At 45.0% G+C, this 22,205-nt stretch overlaps 1 protein-coding gene across 1 annotated transcript in view; it reads right to left on the bottom strand.

The window, feature by feature from the left end:
* MAPK4 (mitogen-activated protein kinase 4) overlaps window positions 1–21,621 on the bottom strand; it is a 75,852-nt gene extending 54,231 nt beyond the window's left edge. Inside the window, exon 1 of the mRNA XM_024132322.1 lies at window positions 21,076–21,621. Within this exon, the coding sequence (XP_023988090.1) occupies window positions 21,076–21,621 (546 nt within the window). The remainder of the gene's footprint in view (window positions 1–21,075) is intronic.
* Window positions 21,622–22,205: the final 584 nt, after the last annotated feature.

Here is a 22,205-nt window from a genome sequence, read left to right as displayed (position 1 = left end):
GTGTTGCTCTAAACTTCCTGCTTAGAACTGCTTTTGCTGTGTCCCACAGATTCTGGATCATTATATTTTTGTTTTCATTTGTCTCCAGGTATTTTTTGAACCTCCTTGATTTCTTCAGTGATTCATTGGTTGTTTAGTAGCATATTGTTTAGCCTCCATGTGTTTGTGGGGGTTTTTTGCAGTTTTTTTCCTTGTAGTTTATTTCTAGTCTCATAGTATTGTGGTCAGAAAAGATGCTAGGTATAATTTCAATTTTCTTAAATTTACCAAGGCTTATTTTGTGGTTTAGCATGTGATCTATCCTGGAGAATGTTCCATGTACACTTGAAAAGAATGTGTATTCTGCTGCTTTTGGATGGAGTGTTCTAAAAATATCAATTAAGTCTCTCTGGTCTAATGTGTCATTTAAGTCCAGTGTTTCTGTATTGATTCTCTGTCTGGATGATCTATCCATTGATGTAAGTGGGGTGTTAAAGTTCCCTACTATTATTGTGTTACTGTCAATTTCCCCTTTATGTCTGTTAATATTTGCTTCATGTGTTTAGGTGCTCTTATGTTGGATTCATATATATTTACAATTTTTATATCTTCTTGGATTGATCCCTTGATCATTAGGTAATGTCCTTCTTTGTCTCCTGTAAAAGTCTTTATTTTAAAGTCTACAGCAAGTCCTCTACATATGAACAAGTTCCATTCTGAGTGCATGTTCATAAGCCCAATTTATTTGTAAGTCCAGCAAAGTTAGCCTAGGTAGCCAACTATTGTGAAATAGCCTATATATTACTGTACTGTAATAGGTTTATAATACTTTTTACACAAATAATACATAAAAAACAAACACACACAAAAAAGAAAACATTTTTAATCTACAGTACAGTACCTTGAAATGTACAGTAGTACTGTACAACAGCTGGCATACAGGGGCATGTTCATATCTTTGAAAGTTCACAGCTTGAAGGTCTGTATGTAGGGGGCTTGCTGTATTTTATCTGATATAAGTATTGCTATCCAGCTTTCTTTTGATTTCCATTTGCATGGAATACCTTTTTCCATCCCCTCACTTTCAGTCTGTGTCTTTAGATCTGAAGTGAATCTCTAATAGGCAGCATATATACAGGTCTTGTTTTTGTATCCATTCAGCCACTCTATGTCTTTTAATGGAGCATTTAGTCCATTTACATTTAAGGTAATGATTGATATGTATGCACTTATTGCCATTTTGTTCATTGTTTTGGGATTGTTTTTGTATGTCTTTTTTGTTCTCTTGTGATTTGATGACTATCTTAAGTGTTATGTTTGGATTCCTTTGTCTTTTTGTGTGTGTAAAGCTACTATAGATTTTGGTTTGTGGTTACCATGAGGTTTATATATAGCAATCTCTATACATATGTAATAGTTTTACGTTGCTGATCTCTTAATTTCAAATGCATTTTAACAACCCTGCATTTGTACTCTCCTCCCCTCATGATTACTATTTTTGATATCATATTTTACATATAATTGTTTTGTGTATCCCTTAACTGCTTATTTTGGATATAGATGATTTTACTACTTTTGTCTTTTCACCTGCCTACTAGCTTTATAAGTGGTTGATCTTCTATCATTAATGTATGTTTGCCTTTATCAATGAGATTTTTTCCTTTCATATTTTTTCATGTTTCTAGTTGTGGCCTTTTCTTTTCCCTCTTAGAGAAGGTCTTTCAACATTTCTTGTAAAGCTGGTTTGATGTTGAACTCTTTTAGCATTTGCTTTTCTGTAAAGCTTTTGATTCCTTCACCAAATCTGAGTAAGAGCCTTGCTGGGTAGAGTATTCTTGATTGTAGGCTTTCCCCTTTCATTACTTTAAATATATCATGACACTCCCTTCTGGGCTGCAGAATTTCTGCAGAAAAGTCAGCTGATAGCCTATGGGAGTTCTCTTGTATGTTATTTGTTGCTTTTCCCTCATTGCTTTTAATATTCTCTTTATCTTTAATTTTTGCCATTTTAATTACAATGGGTCTTGTGTTTCTCTTTGGGTTAATTCTGTTTGGGACTCTCTGCCCTTTCTGGACTTGGACGTCTGTTTCTTTCCTAGGTTAGGGAAGTTTTCAGCTATTATGTCTTCAAATATGTTCTCAGCTCCTTTCTCTCTCTCTCTACTCCTTCTGGGACCCCTATTACATGAATATTAGTGCACTTGATGTTGTCCCAGAGGTCTCTTAAACTGTCCTCATTTCTTTTCATTCTTTTTTTCTGTTCAGCATCAGTGATTTCCACTAGTCTGTCTTCCAGCTCACTGATCCATTCTTCTGTATCATTTGGTCTACTATTGATTCCTTCTAGTGCATTTTTCATTTTAGTTATTATATTCTTTATCTGTTTGTTCTTTATATTTTCTAATTCTTTGTAAAAAAAACAAAACAAACTTCTAAGTTCTTGCTCTGTGCATCCATTCTTCTCCCAAGTTCTTTGATCATCTTTATGATCACTACCCTGAACTCTTTCTTGAGTAGATTGTGTATCTCTACTTCACTTATTATTCTGGGCTTTTTTTAATCTTGTTCCTTAATCTGGAACATGTTCTTCCGTTGCCTCATTTTGCCTAGGTTGCTGGGGTTTTTTTGGTTTATTTTTATGTATCCGGTAGGTGGTTACCTTTCCTGACCTTGGAGGAGTGGCCTTTATAGGAGATATCCTGTGCATCCCAGCAGTGCGGTCCCCTCTGGTTACCCTATGAAGGCTGCGTGGGCCCTTCTGTAATGGCAGGCTGACTATGTGAGTGGTCTGGTAGGCTTGGTTGTCCCTGGTCCAGTTGGTTGCCAGGCCCTGCCTTGTGCAGAGGCTGCCAGCTGCTGCTTGGCAGGACCGGGTCATGAGGTGGCAATTGTGGAACCCTGTGGGGGGGTGGCACTAGTGCTGGCTCACTGGTGGGCAGAGTCAGGGTCCAGAATACTCTGGGGCTGTTGTCCGTCTACAAGTAGGTGAAGCCAGGTCCTGGGCTTAGTGCCAGCCTACTGGCAGGCAGAGCTGGGTCCTGCACTCTGACTGCAGGGCCCAGGGGTCCCAGAGCTTGTGTCAGATCACAGGTGGGTGGAGCTGGTTCCAGACACAGTTGAGTACAGGGTCTGAGGTATCCTGAAGCTTGTATTGAACTGCTTCAAGTGTGCAGGGCCAGGGTCCAGCCAGTCCCATGTCAGGATTTGGCTTGCTTGTGGGTGTTCTGGGTCCTTAAACTGTGGGATTGTAGTTTTCTTGTGTCTTGTGTCTGCCCCCTGGTGGGTGAGGCTGGTCCAGAGTCTAGAGCAGGCTCTCTGGAGGGCAGGGCCAGGGTCCAGGGGATTCTGGGGCTGGTGCCTGCCCACTGGTGGGTGGAGCTGGGTCCTGGGCCCTCTGGTGGGCAGCGTTGTGTCCAGAGGCAGCTGTGGGCTTGGGGGTGGGGTGTGGGGTCTAAGGGAGGCTGTCTGCTGATGGGTGGGCTGTGTCCCTGCCCAGTTAGTTGCTTGGCCTGAGGCATCCCAGCACTGGAGCCTATGGGCTGTTGGCCCAGAGCAGGCTGGGTCCTGGGGCTAACAAGCTAGAAGGAGTATTCCACAATGGCTCTTGCCAGCACCAGTATCCACGTGGTAGAAGGAGCTCCCCCAAATGGATGCCACCAGTCTCTATGTCCCCAGGGTGAGCTGTAGTTACCTCCTGCTTCTCCAGGAGACCCTCCAAGATCAGCAGGTTGGTCTGACCCAGGCGCCTGTCAAAATTACTGCTTCTGCTCTGGGTCCCAGAGTGTGAGATTTTGTGTGCACCCTTTTAAGAGTGAAGACTCTATTTCCCCCAGCCCTCTAGGGCTCCCAAAATTAAGCCTTGCCGCTCTTCAAAGCCAAATGCTCTGGGGGCTCGTCTTCCTGGTGCAGGACCCCTGGGCTGGGGATCCAAATATGGGACTCAGACCTCTCACTACTCTGGGAGAACCTCTGCAATTGTAATTATTCTCCATTTTGTGTGTTGCCTACCCCAGGGTATGGCACTTTATTGGAAGTCTGCCCCTCCTACCCTTCTTGTTGTGATTCTTCTTTATGTCTTTAGTTGTAGAGTCTTTTTCATCGATGGTTGTTCTGCAGATAGTTGTGATTTTGGTGTGTCTGTGAGAGGAGGTGAGCTCAGGGTCTTTATTCCACCATCTAGGCCGATGTCCCAAGATTTTTCACTTTAAAACAGCTTTGAGGTATAAATGAAATACAACAAGCTGTACATATTTAAAGTGTACAGTTTGATAAGTTTATATACTTATATCTGTGAAACCATCACCAATCAAAATAATGAACATATGCATCACCCACAAAAGTTTCCTGCTGTCCCTTTATAATCTCTCTCCATTCCCTAGGCAACCATTAATCTGTTTTCTGTCACTGCAGATTAGCTTACCTTTTCTAGAATTCTGTATAAATGGAGTCATATAGTATTTGCTTCATTCATTCATTTTGGTCTGGCTTCTTCTGCTCAGCATAATTGTTTTGAGATCCATCCAAACTGTTGTGAATGGTTCATTGCCTGTTGTTGCTGAGTAGTAATTCCATTGTATGGATATACCACAGTTTGTTCACATGGATGTTGATGAACATCTGGATAGCTTCTAGTTTTTCTCTATGAAAAGAAAGCTGCTATGAACATTTACACACAAGGCTTTATATGGACATATGCTTTCATTGCTCTTGGTAAATATATAGAAGTGGAATGTCTGAATCATATGGTAGATGTAAGTTTAACTTTTAAAGACACTGCCAAATTATTTCCCCAAATGGTTATAACATTGGCTTTCAAATATTAAGCCAAACTTGCATTCCTGAGAGAAGACATACTTGACTGATGTGCATTTTCCTTTTTATATATTGCTAAATTCAATTTGCTAAAGTTTTGTTTAGAAATTTTGCATCTATGTTAATGGGAGATATTTCATTTCTTGTAATGTTTTTTGGTCAGGTCTTGCTTCACAGTAATGCTTAGAATAAATTGGGAAGTAGTCCCTTCTCTTCAGTTTTTTGAGAGTTTATAGAATTGGTACTTAAATATTTGGTAGAATTCACCTATGACGCTATTTGGGCCCAGAGTTTTCTTTGTGGGAAGGTTTTTAACTACAAATTTAATTTCTTTAAGAAATATAGTGATGTTCAAATTATCTATTTATTAATTTTTTGAGATATAATTCACATATCATAAAATTCGCTATTTAAGAATCCAGTGGTTTTTAGTACATTGTACAACCTTGCCAATCATCATTACTGTCTAATGCAAGAACATTTTTATCACCCAAACATAAAACCTCATACTTATTGGAAGTCACACTCTATTTTTTCCCAACATCTAGCCCCTGGCACCAAATTTATTTTCTGTCTCTATGAATTTGCTTATTCTGTACATTTCATGTAAAGGAAGTTATATAATATGTGGCCTTTTGTGACTGGCTGCTTTTCACTTAGCATAATGGTTTCAAGATTCATCCATATTATAGAATGTATCCTTTTTGTGACCTGAAGAGCCAATACAACCTTGAAAAAGAACAATGCTGTCAGACTCACACTCCTGATTTCAAAACTTACACAAAACTTCAGTAATCAAGATAGTGTAGTACTGACATAAGGAGAGACACATGAAAGAAGTTGGACCTCTATCTCATACCTTATACAAAAATTAACTCAAAATGAATCAAAGACCCAAATGTAAGAGCTAAAACTATAAAACTTTAAGGAATCATGGGTTAAATCTTCATGACCTTGGATTAGGGAATGGCTTCTTAGGTTTTTTATTTTATTTTTTTGTGGTACATGGGCCTCTCACTGTTGTGGCCTCTCGCCTTGCGGAGCACAGGCTCCAGACGCGCAGGCTCAGTGGCCATGGCTCACGGGCCCAGCCGCTCTGCGGCATGTGGGATCCTCCCGGACCGGGGCAACGAACCCGTGCCCCCTGCATCGGCAGGCGAACTCTCAACCACTGCGCCACCAGGGAAGCCCGGTTTCTTAGTTTTGACACCAAAGGCAATAGCAAGAAAAGAAAAAATATATAAACTGGATATCATCAAAATGAAACACATTTGTGCTTCAAAGGGTAACACCAAGAAAGTAAAAAGATAGCCCAAAGAATGGAAGAAAATTTTTTGCAAATCATTTATCTGTTAAGGGACTTGTATCTAGAATATATAAAGAACTTATACAATTCTATTTTTAAAAACCAATTAAAAATGGGCAAAAGATATGGACAGTCCCCCAAAGAAGTGTACAAATGGCCAATAAACACATGAAAAGATGTTCAACATCATTAGCCATCAGGGAAATGGAAATCAAAACCACAGTGACATGCCCCTTCACACCCATTAGGATAGCTAGGATAAAAACAAACAGAAAATCTCAAGGGTGAGTGAAAATTTGGAGAAATTGAACCCTCATACATTGCTGTTGAGAATGTACAATAGTACTGCCATTTTGGAAAACATCCTGGTATTTCCTCAAACAATATCATATGACCCAGTAATTCCACTCCTATGTCTACATCCAAGAGAAATGAAAGCCTCTGTAAACACAAAAACTTGTGCATGAATGTTCATAGCAGTATTATTCCTGATAGCACCGAAGTGGAAACCCAAATATCCATCAGCTGAGGAATAGGTAAGCAAAATGTTGTATGTCCATACAATGGAATGTTATTTGTCAGTAAAAAGAAATGAAGTACTAAAACCTTCCACCAAGTGGATGGACCTTGAAAACACTAAGTAAAAGAAGCCAGTCACAAAGGATCACATATTGCACAATTCTATTTATATGAAAGGTCCAGAACAGGCAAATCTGTAAAGAAAGAAAGTAGATTTCTTGGTTGCCTAGGATTGGGGGGATGGTGACTTTGGGGGATGATGACTCAGGTGGGTGAGGTTTCTTTTTGGGGTAATGTTTTAAAATTGATTCTGGGGATAGATGCATGACTGTGAATATACTAAAAGCCATTGGATTGTACACGTTAAATGGGTGAATTGTATGGTATGTTGAGAATATCTCAATAAAATTGTTTTAAAAAAGAGTTTAAAGGCAAATATAAACCAGTGTTCTACTGAAAGGGATACCCTAGCTTGTAGCCCTTTTCCAGCTGGCTGAATGCTGGGGCAGCGAGCTCTGGGTCCCTCGGTGGGAGCCTGTGTTCCAAAGAAGCAGGTCCTGGGCTTCAGTAAGTAAGTTTCCAGTGGGGAGAGATGGAGGGAGAGGGTGTGTGGGAGTGCTGGGGGACAGCAGCAGGGACGTGGGAAGGTGGGGACCACAGAGAGAAGAAGGGAGGGCCAAGGACACAGGGATCATAATTTCCTGTCCTGGCTCCATCTCTGCCCACTGTGGGGCACAGGGAAGGTCACAGAACTGCTCTGTTCTCCACATGTCCTCATGAGAAAGCAGAAGCAAGTGCCCCCTGTTTCGTGACTCTTCCCTCATCTCATTACGGAGGGTAGCAAGGGAGTTCTCAAGTTCTGAAGCTGAGCCCAGTTGCATCAGCTGCTCCTGGTCCCTGGAGGCAGGTCTGGTCCAGCTCTGCTGCTTATTAGCAGTGGGTCGTAGATGAGCCTCTCAGCCCCAGGGGCTCCCTAGTCCTCAGCTATCAAGTGAGAACAATAATTAATGTGACATGCCTCCTTCAGAGGGTTGGTGTGAGGATCCAGAGTTATCATGGATGGGAAAGTACTCCCAAGGTGCACTACTGTGAATTGCAGGAAAATTTTCAGGGTAGATATCATGATATTGGTCCCCCAACTAGAGTAGCCATTGGCTGTTCACACACTCTCATGAGCATCTGACCCACCCAGCATATGCGAATTGGTTGGGGTCAGGGTTGAGGGCAGCTGGTGAGCACGGAACAGAGCTCACACAAAAAGCCAAAGACAACCAGACTTACAAACTCAGTCCTCCCAGTTTCAGACTCCTCTGCATTCATCATGTGATCTATGGACAACCTCTTTCCTCCATGGTGATTCCTCAGGCCTGTGAAGCCAGACCAGGCCAGTCATTCTGTGCACCTGGGTTTGCTCTCCTACACAGGGAACTGTGACTCCAACTCCAAAATAAATGGAGTAGGGGTTTAAAATGGGAAAAATTCATCCCTAAGAAAATGAGTCCTGCAGATCACAACTGCTTAACTGAGCTCATCCTCCATCAGGAGGCTGCATGGTTTCTGCAGATGGTAGTAGTTCCGTGTAGAAGGTGCAACAATAAAATCTTCATGGCCGTACTCTAGAGGCCCCAACATCCTGGAAACCTGCTGTCCAGGTCATCTGGGGACACAGGAGGGGCCAGCATGGCCCAGAAAGGAGACTAAGGAATGGCTTCACTTTTCCTGCTGCCAGGTGTGTATTGGAGAGCAGAGGGCAAACATGGTATCATGGACTAGAGAGAAGGAAGCAGGAATAAGTATGGGGCAGCTCTGGGACAAGGGCCTGGCTCTCAGTTGCTGCTCTGCCTGTCTGGATGTGGAGTCACTGGCAGACACCTAAATAAGCACCTCTGGAGAGGCCAGGCCCTGCTCTCCAGGCTTTGTAGGGTGACATGTGCAGGGGTAGCCAGGATCCATCCTGATGGGTCATCACCAATGGCTGTTCTGATTGGTTGGTCCCAAACCTTAGAAATTATTAAGTATTTTGAATATCACTCTTAGCGTATAACCTCAGTACTAGAATCAGTCTTTGGTTAAATTGCCAAAGTGTCAAAATTAAGACAGGAGGCTCCCTATTCTGGTCCCCTTTTGGGTTAAACACACTTCCCCCAGCACACTGCTTCCTAATCCATCCATTTTGATAAGTTCATTCAAATAAAGGCTTTCTGACTTGTTCCCCCTCTTCTTCATTCCTTCAGTTTGTATCTTAGAAGAGAAACTAAAACATGGTCAACTGCCTCAATAACATTTACTGTTAGTGAAATTGAGCAGGACCCTGAGGGGCTCCTGGGCACAGAAGGCTGTGTACCCCATTTCTTGTTTGTAGGGAATGGGCTTCAGCCTCTGTGACTTTCCCTGAGTTCCAAAGGGCAGGTTCAAATGGTTGCTAATCAGGGAAGGGAGGGGATGCAGAGATGAGGGAGGAGCAGTCAAGAAACAATAGTGCAGCCTTGGGGCAGGGTCCTGGTTCCCCCTCAAGGAATACACATAACAATATCTTTGAGCTCTTCTGCAGAACTAAAACTTCCAACAAATGGAAGATGTTAATCACTTGATGAAGCATTCTTCATTCCAGAGAGAAGGTTATAGTCTGATAACCTCGAGAACCACAGAAGCTCATCAAGCTCATTCCAGATTAAAGGAATGCAGGCCCTGCACATACCCTGATCCTTATCAGCAACCTCACCCTTGAACAATTGCTATAAAACTCACCAAATCCCCCCAGGTTGGGACACATAGTTTTGAGGATATGAGCCTGCTGTGACCCCCTTTGCCTGGCAAAGCAATAAAGCTATTCTTTTCTACTTCACCCAAAACTCTGCCTCCGAGATTTGATTCAGCACCAGTGCACAGAGGCTGGGTTTCGGCATCATTAGTGGTTGAATTTCAGGTATCAGAACTCCCTCCAATGGTGATTCATAATCATAGTAAAAAAAAAAAAAAAAGAGCTAATATTTACCAAGTGCTCCCCAGATGGCTGACACACACATCACACACATCATCTCCTCCACTCCTCACACAGCCCTGTGAAGTAGAATCTATTATCATGAGAGGATGGAGCCAGCCAGAGGCAGGTTACATAACTTGCTCAGGGTCCCATGGTAGCAGTCAGTGTATGCCCACCCCACCTATGAGGAGGGTGGTCCTGCTTCCCAGGGGCATGGCACACCCAGAAGAGCCTGTCCCATGTTCCCATGGAGACAGCGGCCAAGGCAGGGCTGCCACTCTGGGTGAGGAGGTAAGATCTACACATGCAACACCATGGGCACCTCAAGGCAGAATACAGTCGCGGGTCAGCATGCACAGGCTCCTGGGCCAGATGCCGCTGTGCTTGACCCTGCTCTCTTAGGGACCACATAATCTCAGTTTACCACTTTTTGCAACAAACATCTTGTAAACTTACTCTTCCCACCCAGCAAACTTCCCCAACTTCCTACCTGAAAAGGTTACTGTGATAAAATTATGCATGTTCATGCTGTACTTTCTCTGGAATTATAGAAAAGTAAAAAGAAGAAAAAGCCATGTGTAGTCCAATCATTAGCATTTTGGAGTTTTTACTTCTAGTCTATTTTTTATATGTCATTCTTTTCTCCTTGTTTTAAACTTATGATCATACCATCTACCTAATTCTGTACCTCTTTTTAAACTTAATCATTATTACATAAACAGTTCCTATGTTATTGTAAATTCTTCAAAATCACCATTGAAAATGGTTGTATAATTTTCCATTTAGTGGATGAACATAGTTTATTTAGCCATGCCCTAACCTCCAACACAAATTTGTTAAGTTTAAATTTTCATGTAGCATGTTTTCTCTAAGTAAAAAGATAGATAGTGTTTGCCAATATCTGAGTTCTGTGTATCTAGGAATCACAGCTGGTCATGCAGCTTGAATTGGGATTTTTTTACTTTGGGATGAGTTTAAAATTGTACTGAGGTAGAATGAGTGGATTCTATAGACAATGTCCCCGAAACTCAATAAGGCATTTAGCTAAATCTCATAGGACATCTTTGCAGACAATGAAGAAACATGGGTCAGACCACTATATAATTATGTAAATTCACAACTGGTTGGACAACTAAACCGAAAGAATTCTGGCTTAGGGTCAGTGTCACCCTGGAGGGAGGTGTCTGGTGGCCATAAGATGAAGCCTTTCACTGAATCTCTTCACACGTTTTAAAACTGGTGATATGGGTGAAGTCATAGAAGATAGGCTTGTGAATTGTGAAGCTGTATGGGATAAGATTATGTGATAGAACAAAGATCCAAAAAGATCTTGTCAGGTTGGAATATTTTCCTGAAGCCAAGAAGATGAAACTTATCAGGGAGAAGTGTAAACTCTTGTACTAGGGCTAAAAATCAATGATACAAATGTAAAATAGGGAATACAAAACTTAACGGAAGTAAATTGGGTACGATCTCAATATGAGCCAATAGAGTGACATGGTTGTCCCTCAAAATACCAGCATCATGAGCAGTGAGTCATTTATGGAGCAGAGATGTCACCCTCCCTCTGGGGTCTAATAAGTAGGAGGAGGTCAGTGAAAGGACAGTAAGGATAGTGTGACCTCTGGAAACACTGTCATCTAAATAGTCAACAAGGCAGTATGCTCAGTGGATAAAGCATGACCTGAAGCCACTATTAGGTGGCTATTCTATTGGGCTTTGAAATCCAACTCTGCCATTTACTAGCTGGGGGACCTTGGACAAGTTACTCTCTGTGCCTCAGTGTATTCATCTGTAAAATGGGAACAGCAGCACTTATTGTTATTATTATTAATATTATGTTGTTGTTATGAGGACTAAATAGGTCTACACCCGTCAAGCACTTAGAACAGTACCTAAATATTATTGTGTAAAGACAAAGGAGTTCTAGCCTCCAGAGATATAGAGGGACGTGGTAGATGACTTCAAATATTTGAAAACTGCCCTGAAGAAGAGAAATTATACTTTATCCTAGGAGGCTCTTGAGGATCATGCTTGATTCAGTGGAAAGGCATTTAGTCAGTAAGCATTTAATGAGCACATATACGTCAGATACTGTGCTTGTTGCTAGGAATACAGAGCTGAATGAGATTCATACTCTTTCCTAAGGGCCCTACTATCTATTGGGGGAAGAGGCATAATCATAAACATATTAGATCATAAACAAATAATCACAATAGTGTGGGGATGACTGCTGTGGAAAACCAGAGGAAGGTGTGATTAACTCTCCCCTGGGGAGCTGGGGAAGCTTTACAGAGGTGGGGCTTTTGAGTGGAGTCTGCAGGGATAAGTAGGAGTTTATGTGGGAGCAAAGGAAACAGTGTGTGGGACTAGAGCTGTCACCAAGTATGGCATTTTCCAGCAAATGGTGACAAGTCAGTGATATCATGGCACAAGATGAGTGGAGTGCAGCAAATGAGGCTAGAGATAAAGATTGGTCTCTCCCAGCTCCCAGAAGTGTGGTACTGAATTAGAAGCTACCCATGAAAGTAAGGATAAACATAGCAATATGATACTCCCCTCGAGTCTTCTATTTCTATAGTACTGTCTCCTTAACAGGCTACCAAAGTAAAAGATGAAGAAAAAAAACACATTTCAGGAGAAAATTTAAAAGGGTTTGATCCAATTTTCTAATCTTTCTTCTTCAGTATAAACACAGGAATATCTGCCTATAGAATAAGACAGTGTCATGTTCCTGAGACATTTACAACCTTGGAGTTCCCAAGTAGAGAGACTGGAGCCAGGACTGGAGCAATTGGGATCCTTCCCACCAAGACTGAAGATGCTATCAGAAAGGAGTTTCCTTCCCAGCACATCTCCTAGGTATAAAGGAAGGAGGAGCACATTATTCAACACTTATCTCCCAGACGCTCCACTTAATTCCATTTAATAATATTCATTAAGCATGCTACAGGGATGCGGAGATAAGTAAGTTATCAACACTTCCTCCAAGGTGCTTACAAGCTAGCATTAAAAGATGTTCAGCCACACAGAGCATTACATCATTAAATGTTAGCGCTGGCCATTTCTGATCATGATGGAGTAACAAGTACTGGATTTTCCCTCCTGTTGAAAGTAACTATAAAACTAAACAAACATACATAGCAGTTTTCAGGCATTGGGCAATAGGCTGTGCAGGATCCCTGAGAGAAGGGAAGCAAACACACAAGGTGAGCTTCATCTTCACCCTGGCACTCTGCCTGGGTAGATTTCCCAACCATAGCACAGGGAGGTGGAACAAAGCAGAACATGTTTGTCCTACTGAGTTGAGGAGGTAGAGTCCAGGGCTGCAGAAGCACTGGAGCCGGTGGGGCAGGATACTGGAGAAGAAGATGCTTCATAGGGTAGGGGCCCAGAAGTTTGTAGGGGGCTCCCCCACAGATCTCTGGCTGAGGGCTGGTCTGCATGTGCTGAGGGCTGCTCTGCATATACACAGGGTGAGGTCTAACAGAGAGTAGTTATTTTGGTACTAATAGCAGAACAGGGATAGTAGAGGTTGCAGAAACATTGGATACATAGGAGTTTCAGTCCAGCCAGAGGGGAAATGCCTTGTTCACATTCTAGGCATTCAAGCGAGACAACAGAAAGGTCATACCATAGGAGTAAGGATCATGCTCTGGAGTAAAATCTACTCTAGGCCTGCATAAAACCAAGCCTTAACAGGATCAAGGATTCCATAATTTACCATCAGTCAATTAACTCCCTGTCAGAACAAAATTCAACACTCATTAAAGGAAGACAATATCATTCAAGTTTCTTTCAGAGTATCAACTGTAATATCCACAAACAACCAAAAATTACTAGAAATGTGGAGGAGCAGGAAAAGTGACCCAAATTCAAGAGAAAAAGAGTAAATAGGAAACATATCCTGAGATGTCCCAGAGGTTCAAATTAGCAAAGAATTTAAAGCAGTTATTATAAATATGTTCAAGGACTTAAAGAAAAATATGGTCTCAATGAGTGAAAAGATGGGGAATCTCAGCACACAAGTGGAAACTTATAAAAAAGAACCAAATAGAAATTCTAGAAAAGCACAGTATCCAAAATGAAAAATTCACCAAATGAGCTTAGCAGCAAATTAAAGATGGCAGAAGAAAGGGTCAATGAAGTTGAAGACAGACCATAGGAATTACCCATTCTGAAAAAAAGAGAGAAAAAAGATTGGACAATCTTTTGGGATGATACCAAGCTGAGTAACGTAGTAATCAGAGCCCAGAAGGAGAAGAGAAGGTGGGGCAGAAAAAATAATTGTTGAAAATGTCCCAAATATGGTGGGGAAAAAATCAATTTGCAGATTCAAGAAGCTCAATGAATTAACTAAATAGGATAAGTAGAAAGAAAACCACACTTGTGCACATCACAGTCAAGCTGTTGAAAGTTAAAGATCAAGAAAAAATGTTGAAAGCAGTCAGAGAAAGAAAGACATTACATACAGAGGAACAATGATATGAATGAAGACCTTCTGAGAAACAATAAGGATAGGAAATAAAGCAAAGACATTTTTTTAAGTACTGAAAGAGAAAAATACCATAGGTTCAGAGTTTTATATCCTGGGAAAACAAACTTTTAAAATGAGAGTAAAATAAAGACACTTTCTAGATAAACAAAGAATTTGTCCCCAGCAAGCCTGTACTGCATGAAATACTAGCTCCTCTTTAGCAATCCTAGCAGGAAGGCTGACTTCCTGCTTCTTGAATTCTTCTGGAGCTCTGGAGCTTGCCATAGGGGGTGGCAGCTTTAATTGTGAGTAGGTGAGTGAGTAGGCTTGTGTTGACAGTAAGGAGGGAGCTAGTGATCTCTTTGCACTGTTTAATCCACCATTCACCCCCAGTGGAGAACCAGACCCATAGGCACATGGGAAGGGTGAGCTTTGATATGAAGAAGAAGGCAGCAAAGCATGGCTGGTATGCACTGGTACAGCTAGGCTAATTGTTAGAGCAATGAAATACCTGCAAACTGGCTGGGAAATAGCTACTGCTGAAGCCCCTGGTTCCCTCGCTCATCACCTTTGCCTCATTCCCAGATACTCCCAGACCTCCCTATGATCCGGCAATAAAGGGTCAATTTCTGGCAATCAGGGCACCTCCAGAACCCTGCCTTAGGACTCTGCCAGCTTCCTTTCTAATTGGTTGGTGCCTGAACCATGCCAGTTATTAATGATTTATAATATCACCCCTGGAGCTAAGTGGGGTTTCTTCCCAGGAAGGGAGGCCTGGGTGTAGCATTCTGGGAGTGGGTAGAAGAGGACCCCAGGAGGCCCAGGGACAGAATGAAGACCCTGCTCCTGGGGGCGGGGCTGCAGTGGGAACTAGGGGGATGCACTGAAAGCCAACAAAATTGGCTTTTCCAAGTCAGCTTAAGTGTTCAGGGACACTTGACTCTCTAGCACAACCTCTGTTCTAATCCCCTAGGTCATATTTTTCCCTTTTAAAAAGGGATATTTCATAGCCTTTTAAATAAATCTTTTCAGCTCCACTGATTTGGAATAACATGCTTAGTGGCTTAAGAACTTCTAGCTGGGCCCCCAGCAAGTTGTCCTTCAATGAGCCCATTTTGTCATGAACCCTGGCTCTCGAGAGTGGCTAGGCCTCTCCCAATGCCAGCACTGTGGACCCCAGTCCTGTTCTGGGATCTCAGGCAAGCCCTTCCTCCCTTCCAGCACCTAGGGGCCTGCATCTTCAAGGTGGAGACCATGCAAAATACAGGCACACAGAACAACAAATGAACATTCTCTTGATCAGCTGCAGAGACTCTATTTCAGCCACAGAAATAGGCATTCCTCTTCCTAGGTTCAGTTTCAAGGGAATCCGTGCTCTAGGGGAGCTTTCTGTGTGTCTGCCTAGGCAGACAGAGGGAGATAGACAAGAAGCCATCAAAGGAAGGCAGAGTGGCCAGGAGGTGGGGCTGATCAACACAATTTAACCAGCATAAACACAGCTGATCAAAGCTCTGTGCAAAGCCTTTGGAAGCTGGCTGATATATACTCCATCATGTACCTCTTTGCCTCCTTTGGGACCTTGAACCACAAGTCTTACCAAACTGCAATAATTTGCTGAGCCCTCAATCAAACACTCAGTCTCACTGAACTGTGAAAGCAATGTCTTGTCTTTAAATAACATCTAGTGAAGTAGTTTACACCAGGATGAAAAGCGTGTTTTCTAAAATCATCGTTCGTATCACCTAACTCTTGTTAAAGTAAAACCTAAACAGAACCAACGCTCCTTTTGATGGAGTTCCCTGGTCTGTACAGCTTTCTGCCAAGCTCAAGGGATGGTGGACCAGGCAGTTTCCAAGTGATGTGACCGAGGCCCTAAAAGCCATGCTGCCTAAAACAATCTTCACAATTCCTCGTCACAGTGCCTTATATCCCCGCCATTAACTATCCTTTTTGGTTAAGGTACCTACTTCAAACACACTTATGTTAACCTGGGAGGAGTTCTTAGCCTTCTTCATTGTGCTCAAGTTTGAGAACCTTGGCCGCAAGCAGCAGCAGACGCACCAGGGGCGTCCGCTTTCTGTCCACACACAAGCTACTCCACTTCTTCAGGTCAGTGATGCTTAGAAGTTCACAAGCCTCAGAATCACCTGGAGGCTAAACCACAGCTTGCTGGGCCCCACACTGGGTTTCCGATTCAGTAGGTCTGAGATGGGACCTCAGAATTTGCATCTCTAACAAGTTCCCAGGTAAAGCTGGTGCTGCTGGTCCAGGACCACACTTTGAGGACCACCGTACTAGTTGATTTCTAAGGAATCTTCATGATACGGAGGCAGAGTGTGAGAACATTCTGATCATGAACCATGAGGTAAGAAGACAGGGTTCTGAAGTAGAAAGGGGTCAGGGCTCAAAGGCAGGCCAGCCTAGCAGAAAGCTTAGACTTGCTCAAATGATCCACCAAAACATATTTTATGGTCCTCTTACTCTTGCTTTCCTTCCTTTGCTTGCTTTTCTGCTTACTGCCCCCAGGAAAGGCAAGTCTGCTGGCAGCCCCAGCAAGGACAAAATGTGCTTCCCTCTCCCAGGCCCCTTCCTGAAGGGACGCGTTCACACAGCTGATCAGACTGTCAACATGCTGCTCAGCCCTCTGCACCCTCTTCTGGGGGCTCCTGACACGTCTTAGAATTTACACAGCACTTAGTGAAGTCTTAAAGTACATTTTTTTTCTCTTTTGAGATCATCTACTTCCTAATAGGATAAATTCAATGGAAAACATGCTCTGATCCTTCAGCTGCCCCTTCTTGACACAAACGCAAGGAACTAATTAGCAGGCCTGCCCAGGAGGCAGGCAGAAAGGGGTTCATGACAGGACCACAGGCTGGGCAGCCACCGTCAAGTAGGGCCTCATGACTCGCCCTTTGGCCATCACGTCAGGAGTTGGGTCCATGTCAGTGGAGGGGAAACTGACGTGTGGGTGTCTGCCTGGTGTTACCATGGCATCTACTGGGCAAGTAAGTTCTGTTCATGATTTAGCTCCCTGTACATCTGAAAGCCCTTGACATCCCCACTTCCATTTGACTCTAACAAGAATCCTGCGAAATAAGCAGAATGGAACTGATGACCCAATTTGGCAGATAAGACCATTGAGAAGGAGCTCAGAGAAAACTGGACATTGTACTCCTGGCTCAGCCACTCCTCGTGTGGTCTTGAGCAAGTCTCTTCCCCTTCCTAGGCTTCAGTCTTACCATCTGTGAAATGGAGGGAACGGACAAGGTGATTGGGAGGTCTCCCTATAGATCTCTTATTCTGGGAGTAAGCTATACAAGGAAAAGGACTTGCCTGAGGTCATGCAATTAATGACACAGAGAAACCGGGGGCCTCTATACCGTGTCTGTTGAGTGAGAGCCATCAAAGCACCCCCATCGCCACCCACTGCCATCTTCCTGACAGTGTGGGCCAACTGGGGCCTCCAGTTGCCCTCTGCCTTGCAAAGACCAACACCCCTGGGATGGTGTGGTAGGGGAACACGTGCTCAGAATGCTCCCTGACTGTGACTTAAAGCCCCAGTGCTGCCAGCTGCTCGTTAGAGAAGGCCATTTCCTCTGGCACCTCGTTTACCGGACAAACACAATGGACACCTACCCTGTGCCAGGCTCTGTGCTAGATGAGGGGATGTAGAAGGGAAGGAGGCTTGCTGTCCACCCGTGAGAAAGTCACAATGAGGAGAGTGAACACCGGCTGCTGCATCCGAGTCCAGCCCCCCGTCGGATCACAAAGCCCGTCCCTGGCAAGGGGCTGTGGCCCACGCAAAGGCACTAGCTGCAGCCCAGGTGAGCACGATCCTCTTCAAGGCAAGCACAGTATCCATGAAACTTTAGGAGGGGTCAGTTTAGAACCGTTCACAGGTAGGCATTGTCCTCCAAACACACCAGGGAAAGCAGATGCACATGTCTGACCCCCACCAATTCATTGGCTGGAAGAATGCCGTGCTCGCTCGCTGAGAGTCAAACCTCCCAAGCACGTGGAATCAATGAGCCCAGCTAGCTTCCTATCTGTAATGTGCTGGCCAATGACAATTCTTCCATTAGTTCAAGACAGTCAACACAATCAACTGGGCCATGTCTCAGGCACAGGATTAGACTCCCTGGAGGAAACCAAGATGAACATGACAGGGCCATTAGGAACTAAGGAGCTCTCAGCCTAGGAGAGCATGGAAGACGCAGACACACACACAGTAAAACAGAGCAGAGAATGGTGGGCGCTAGAAGATCCAGGTTAGGGGGTGGGGAATTCAAAGGAAAGAATGACTCATTCCAACTGGAGACACAGAAAGCCTTCGTGAAGGAGACAGCACACAGAAAGGTCATCCATCAAGAAACAAGAAGGCCAAGTTCTCACGTCCCTTCTGCCACAGTCAGCCAAGTAATCTGGAGAAAGCCAATTCTCTCCATTTGAAAATGGACCATTTGCCCGAAGTGCCTCACGGCGTTTTGAGAATTAAATGAGAACTGATTTAAATGCACATCAGATAAATAAAGGCACCAAATATAAAGCTCTCGTCATTACTCGGGGCAGAGCAGGGGGGAAGCTAAAAGCAGAAAGTATATGGGGGAGGAAGCAGGTGGGGGCACGGGACACCTGCCAAACGCAGGGCTGATGTGAACACCTACTGCGCTCATAGCTGGCTCCAGTGATTTCTTTTTTAACCTCCCACGGCTAATTTTACTGAAGAGAGCACACGAAGAGAAAGTCAGAGCATCTAAATTCCTCTGCATCAGGAAAATGAAAGTTCCAACTGGAGAGGTGGCTTCCCACCCCTGAGTGACAGAAGCACAGCCACGTGTGGTGGTCCGTGAACCTGGGGCTCCTCCCGGGCTCCCAGCATAGGGCCCGGGCCCTGTGTACTCAGTAAACGCTCATTAGGTGAATGGATGGGGTCCTTACTACTTTCCAAGGGGCTTTGCTTTCATGTTCCATTTTGATTCACAACCACAAGCCAGCGGGGCAGGCAGGGAGTATATTATCATCCTCGTCAGAGATGGGGAAACGCAGGCTCGCAGAGCGTGACTGTCCACATCGCAGTCAGCGCTGTCAGGAGGGAGCCTGGGACTCTGCCTCCTCAGACAGTATCACCTCCTCAGACATCCACACACCTCCTAAGAATTGCTGCCACAGCCAGTCTTTGCCCCAGTGACCACCTCCCCTGATTTTCCCAAAAGCTTACCACGTGCTGTTCTGCACACATTCCCTGTAATACTTCACTTAATCAGACCCTTTCATCGAGGAAGGTCCTATTATGACTCCCAAATGTACTGGTTTATTCCAATTCAGAAGGTGGTTTTGTGCATCCCAGAAATAAGAGTGTCATGGATTCTCTGGTCCTTTTACCAAATAAGAACTGATTTGGGTTAAAACCGTTGGTTCAGTTGTTTGGGGTCATTGCTCGTCAGAAGAAAGAGACATAGCACAGGGAGTTAGGAAGACAGAAGGGCATGATTATTTTTTTTTTTTTTTTTTTTTTTTAACCATGGACATTCCTTCCTACAGAGTCGGCTGTCAGTTTTGACAGATGGCCTGGCTGCAGGAGGGGGGACAGAGGGCAAGCTCACGGTTAAGGCAGCACCAGGGAACTAGAGCCAGCTGGGCTGATTCGAGGTCTGAAATCTGGGCTGGACCCCAAGTTCCAGCCAGTGACGATGGGACAGGGAGCCCTGCTCTGCCCACCCCCACCCCGCTGCAGCTGTACCAGGCAGGTCAGCACGTTTCTGGGTGTCCGTGACCTTCTGGCTGCAGGCAGATAGGGTGGCGAGGGAGAGCAGAGGAATGGGGCCTCAGAGAGAAAGCTGAGGCATGTTCAAGGTCAGAGCTACCCTCCCCTCTCATCACCCACCCCAGCTCCTTGGCTGATAACAGTTTATGGTGCACCTACTTCCTGAGAGATGTATTCATTCTAGTAAAAATTCATGATACAAAAGTTTGGGCAGGAGGCTGGAAATCACAGCCACTCCACAGCTCTGTTGAGGGGTGCCTGGCTGAGGTGCTCAGAGACTCCCCTAAAGTGGCAGGAACTGAGGTAAGGGGAATAGAATTTCAGAGGACCCCCAGTTCCTGAGGGGCACAGTGGATTAGGTAAGAAGAAGTCTGGGGCCTTGAGAACAAGGGTCAGTGTGGCCAGGTCAGCTCTGATCTCTGCTGCTGCTGGAGCATTTAGCTGCCCACCCCGTGGGGGTCAGCATCCAGACACCCGTGGCTTTAGCGTCACACTAGGGGGCTAGTACATCACGGCGCCTGGGAGAGCCGAGGCATTCGCTGGATAATGTACACCGAGAGTTAGTTTATCAGATTCACAGTTTATGCCTCCGTCCACGGACAGAGAGAATGGAACACAGAGTGGGGCAGCTTTGATGGGAGGAGGAGGCGAGATGAACCAGAGCAAAAGATTCCAGTGGTGGGAAGCCTCCCAGGGAGTCCTGAGCGGAAAGTAGGCAGGGGAGGCGGTTAGGTGGATGGCAGGAAGAAGAGGGTGCTAGAGGCAAATTCACCAACTGCACAACGTTTTTGTTTTTTGTTTCGGCTGCGCCGCATGCCTTGCGGGATCCCAATTCCCCAGCCAGGGACTGAACCCGAGCCACAGCAGTGAAAGCCCGGAATCCTAACCACTAAACCACCAAGGGACTCCCCAGCAGCACAATTTTAAAGCCATAGAGTTTAGAGCTGTATCATCTAATCCAACCCCTCTTGTACGGCCTTGAGCCATCCGTCACAGCCGTGACTAATGGCCAGAACCATTAGACCAGACTAAGAGGCAGACTAAGAACCAGAACTTCCCTGCTCCCCCAGCAACAACTTTTCGGCCCCGTGATCCTTCTAGCAGCCTCCAGCCTCCCCCTAATACTGACCCCAGTCCTCTGATTCCACTGGAGCTAGGAACACCCTCTTGAGCACCGAGCATTCTTGAGGGCTGCCTGGACCACCCGTATCGGCCATCCTGGCCAGACATACCTTGTGTGAATAATGCTCATCGACAATCCTCGCCGACCCGAAATCCCCAATCTTGAGCACGAGGTCCTCCGTGCTGATGAAGATGTTGGCGGGCTTCAGGTCCCTGTGCAGCACGTTGGCGGAGTGGATGTACTTGAGCCCGCGGAGCAGCTGGTACATGAAGAGCTTGGCATGCTCCTCCGTCAGCGTGCCCTGCTCCAGCAGGCGTGCCAGGTCGGTTTCCATGTACTCCTGGACGATGTAGGCCACGCTGAACTTGAACGGCTCGCCCTGCAGGTTGGCACCCTTGGACCCCAGCACCTCATACACCTTCACGATGTTGTCATGGTCCAGGCGGCGGATGATCTTGATCTCCCGGAGTGCATGCTTCATGCTGCGGGCGTCGCTCAGGGTGATCTTCTTCACGGCCACCTTCCGGCGGGCCCTGCTGTCCACGGCTGACAGCACCAGCCCGTTGACGCCGAAACCCAGCGGTTGGAAGTCAACGAAGCGCCCGCCAAGGTCATACCCGTAGACGCTGGCGATGCAGTCGCCCTTCTCAGCCATCGTTGGCTCAGTGGTCAGGGGCTGCCCGTGGGACGGAGGGGCAGTCAGGAAAGGCCAAGTCCCAGCTCATGGCTTCCCCAGCACACCTCATTCTGTCAAGTCCCGAGGCTGAGGGACGCTTTTTCTCCGGGTGATGTCACTGCCACCAGCTCCCTGGAGACAAGAGTGGCATATGTCCATACTCGCTGAGCTGCAGAAGTTGGAGGCTCAGACTGTTTCCTTAACCTGTACTGGGAAGGCTGTCCACCAACTCCTATGTATCCTGAGCCTCCCTGGAAGCTTAGAATAGCTCATGATCCTTTCAAATTATAGCATCTTGGAAAGAAAAACCAGTCTCATTATCTATGTGAACGTAAAGTTTTCTATCATGATGGACCACAAAGTAGAGATGCAGAAACTCTCCCCTTTAAATCCTTTGTTAAAAGAGGCTCCTTCTTGCTGAAATATGGTGCTGTTGCTGAGCTGTGTTCTTTTACTTTTGATGGTCCAAAGCTCAGTGGTATCACAGCCTTCAGCAGCTTGGGAGCTGCTCTCTGTGTCCCGAGCAGTAGGAAGAGATCCCAACAATGGACTCTAGAGGCTCG

This window comes from Physeter macrocephalus, chromosome 19, assembly GCF_002837175.3.
Source record: "Physeter macrocephalus isolate SW-GA chromosome 19, ASM283717v5, whole genome shotgun sequence".
Taxonomy (NCBI): domain Eukaryota; kingdom Metazoa; phylum Chordata; class Mammalia; order Artiodactyla; family Physeteridae; genus Physeter; species Physeter macrocephalus.
The sequence above is the reverse complement of the archived record's forward strand: the minus strand, read 5'-3'. Positions and strand labels throughout refer to the sequence as shown.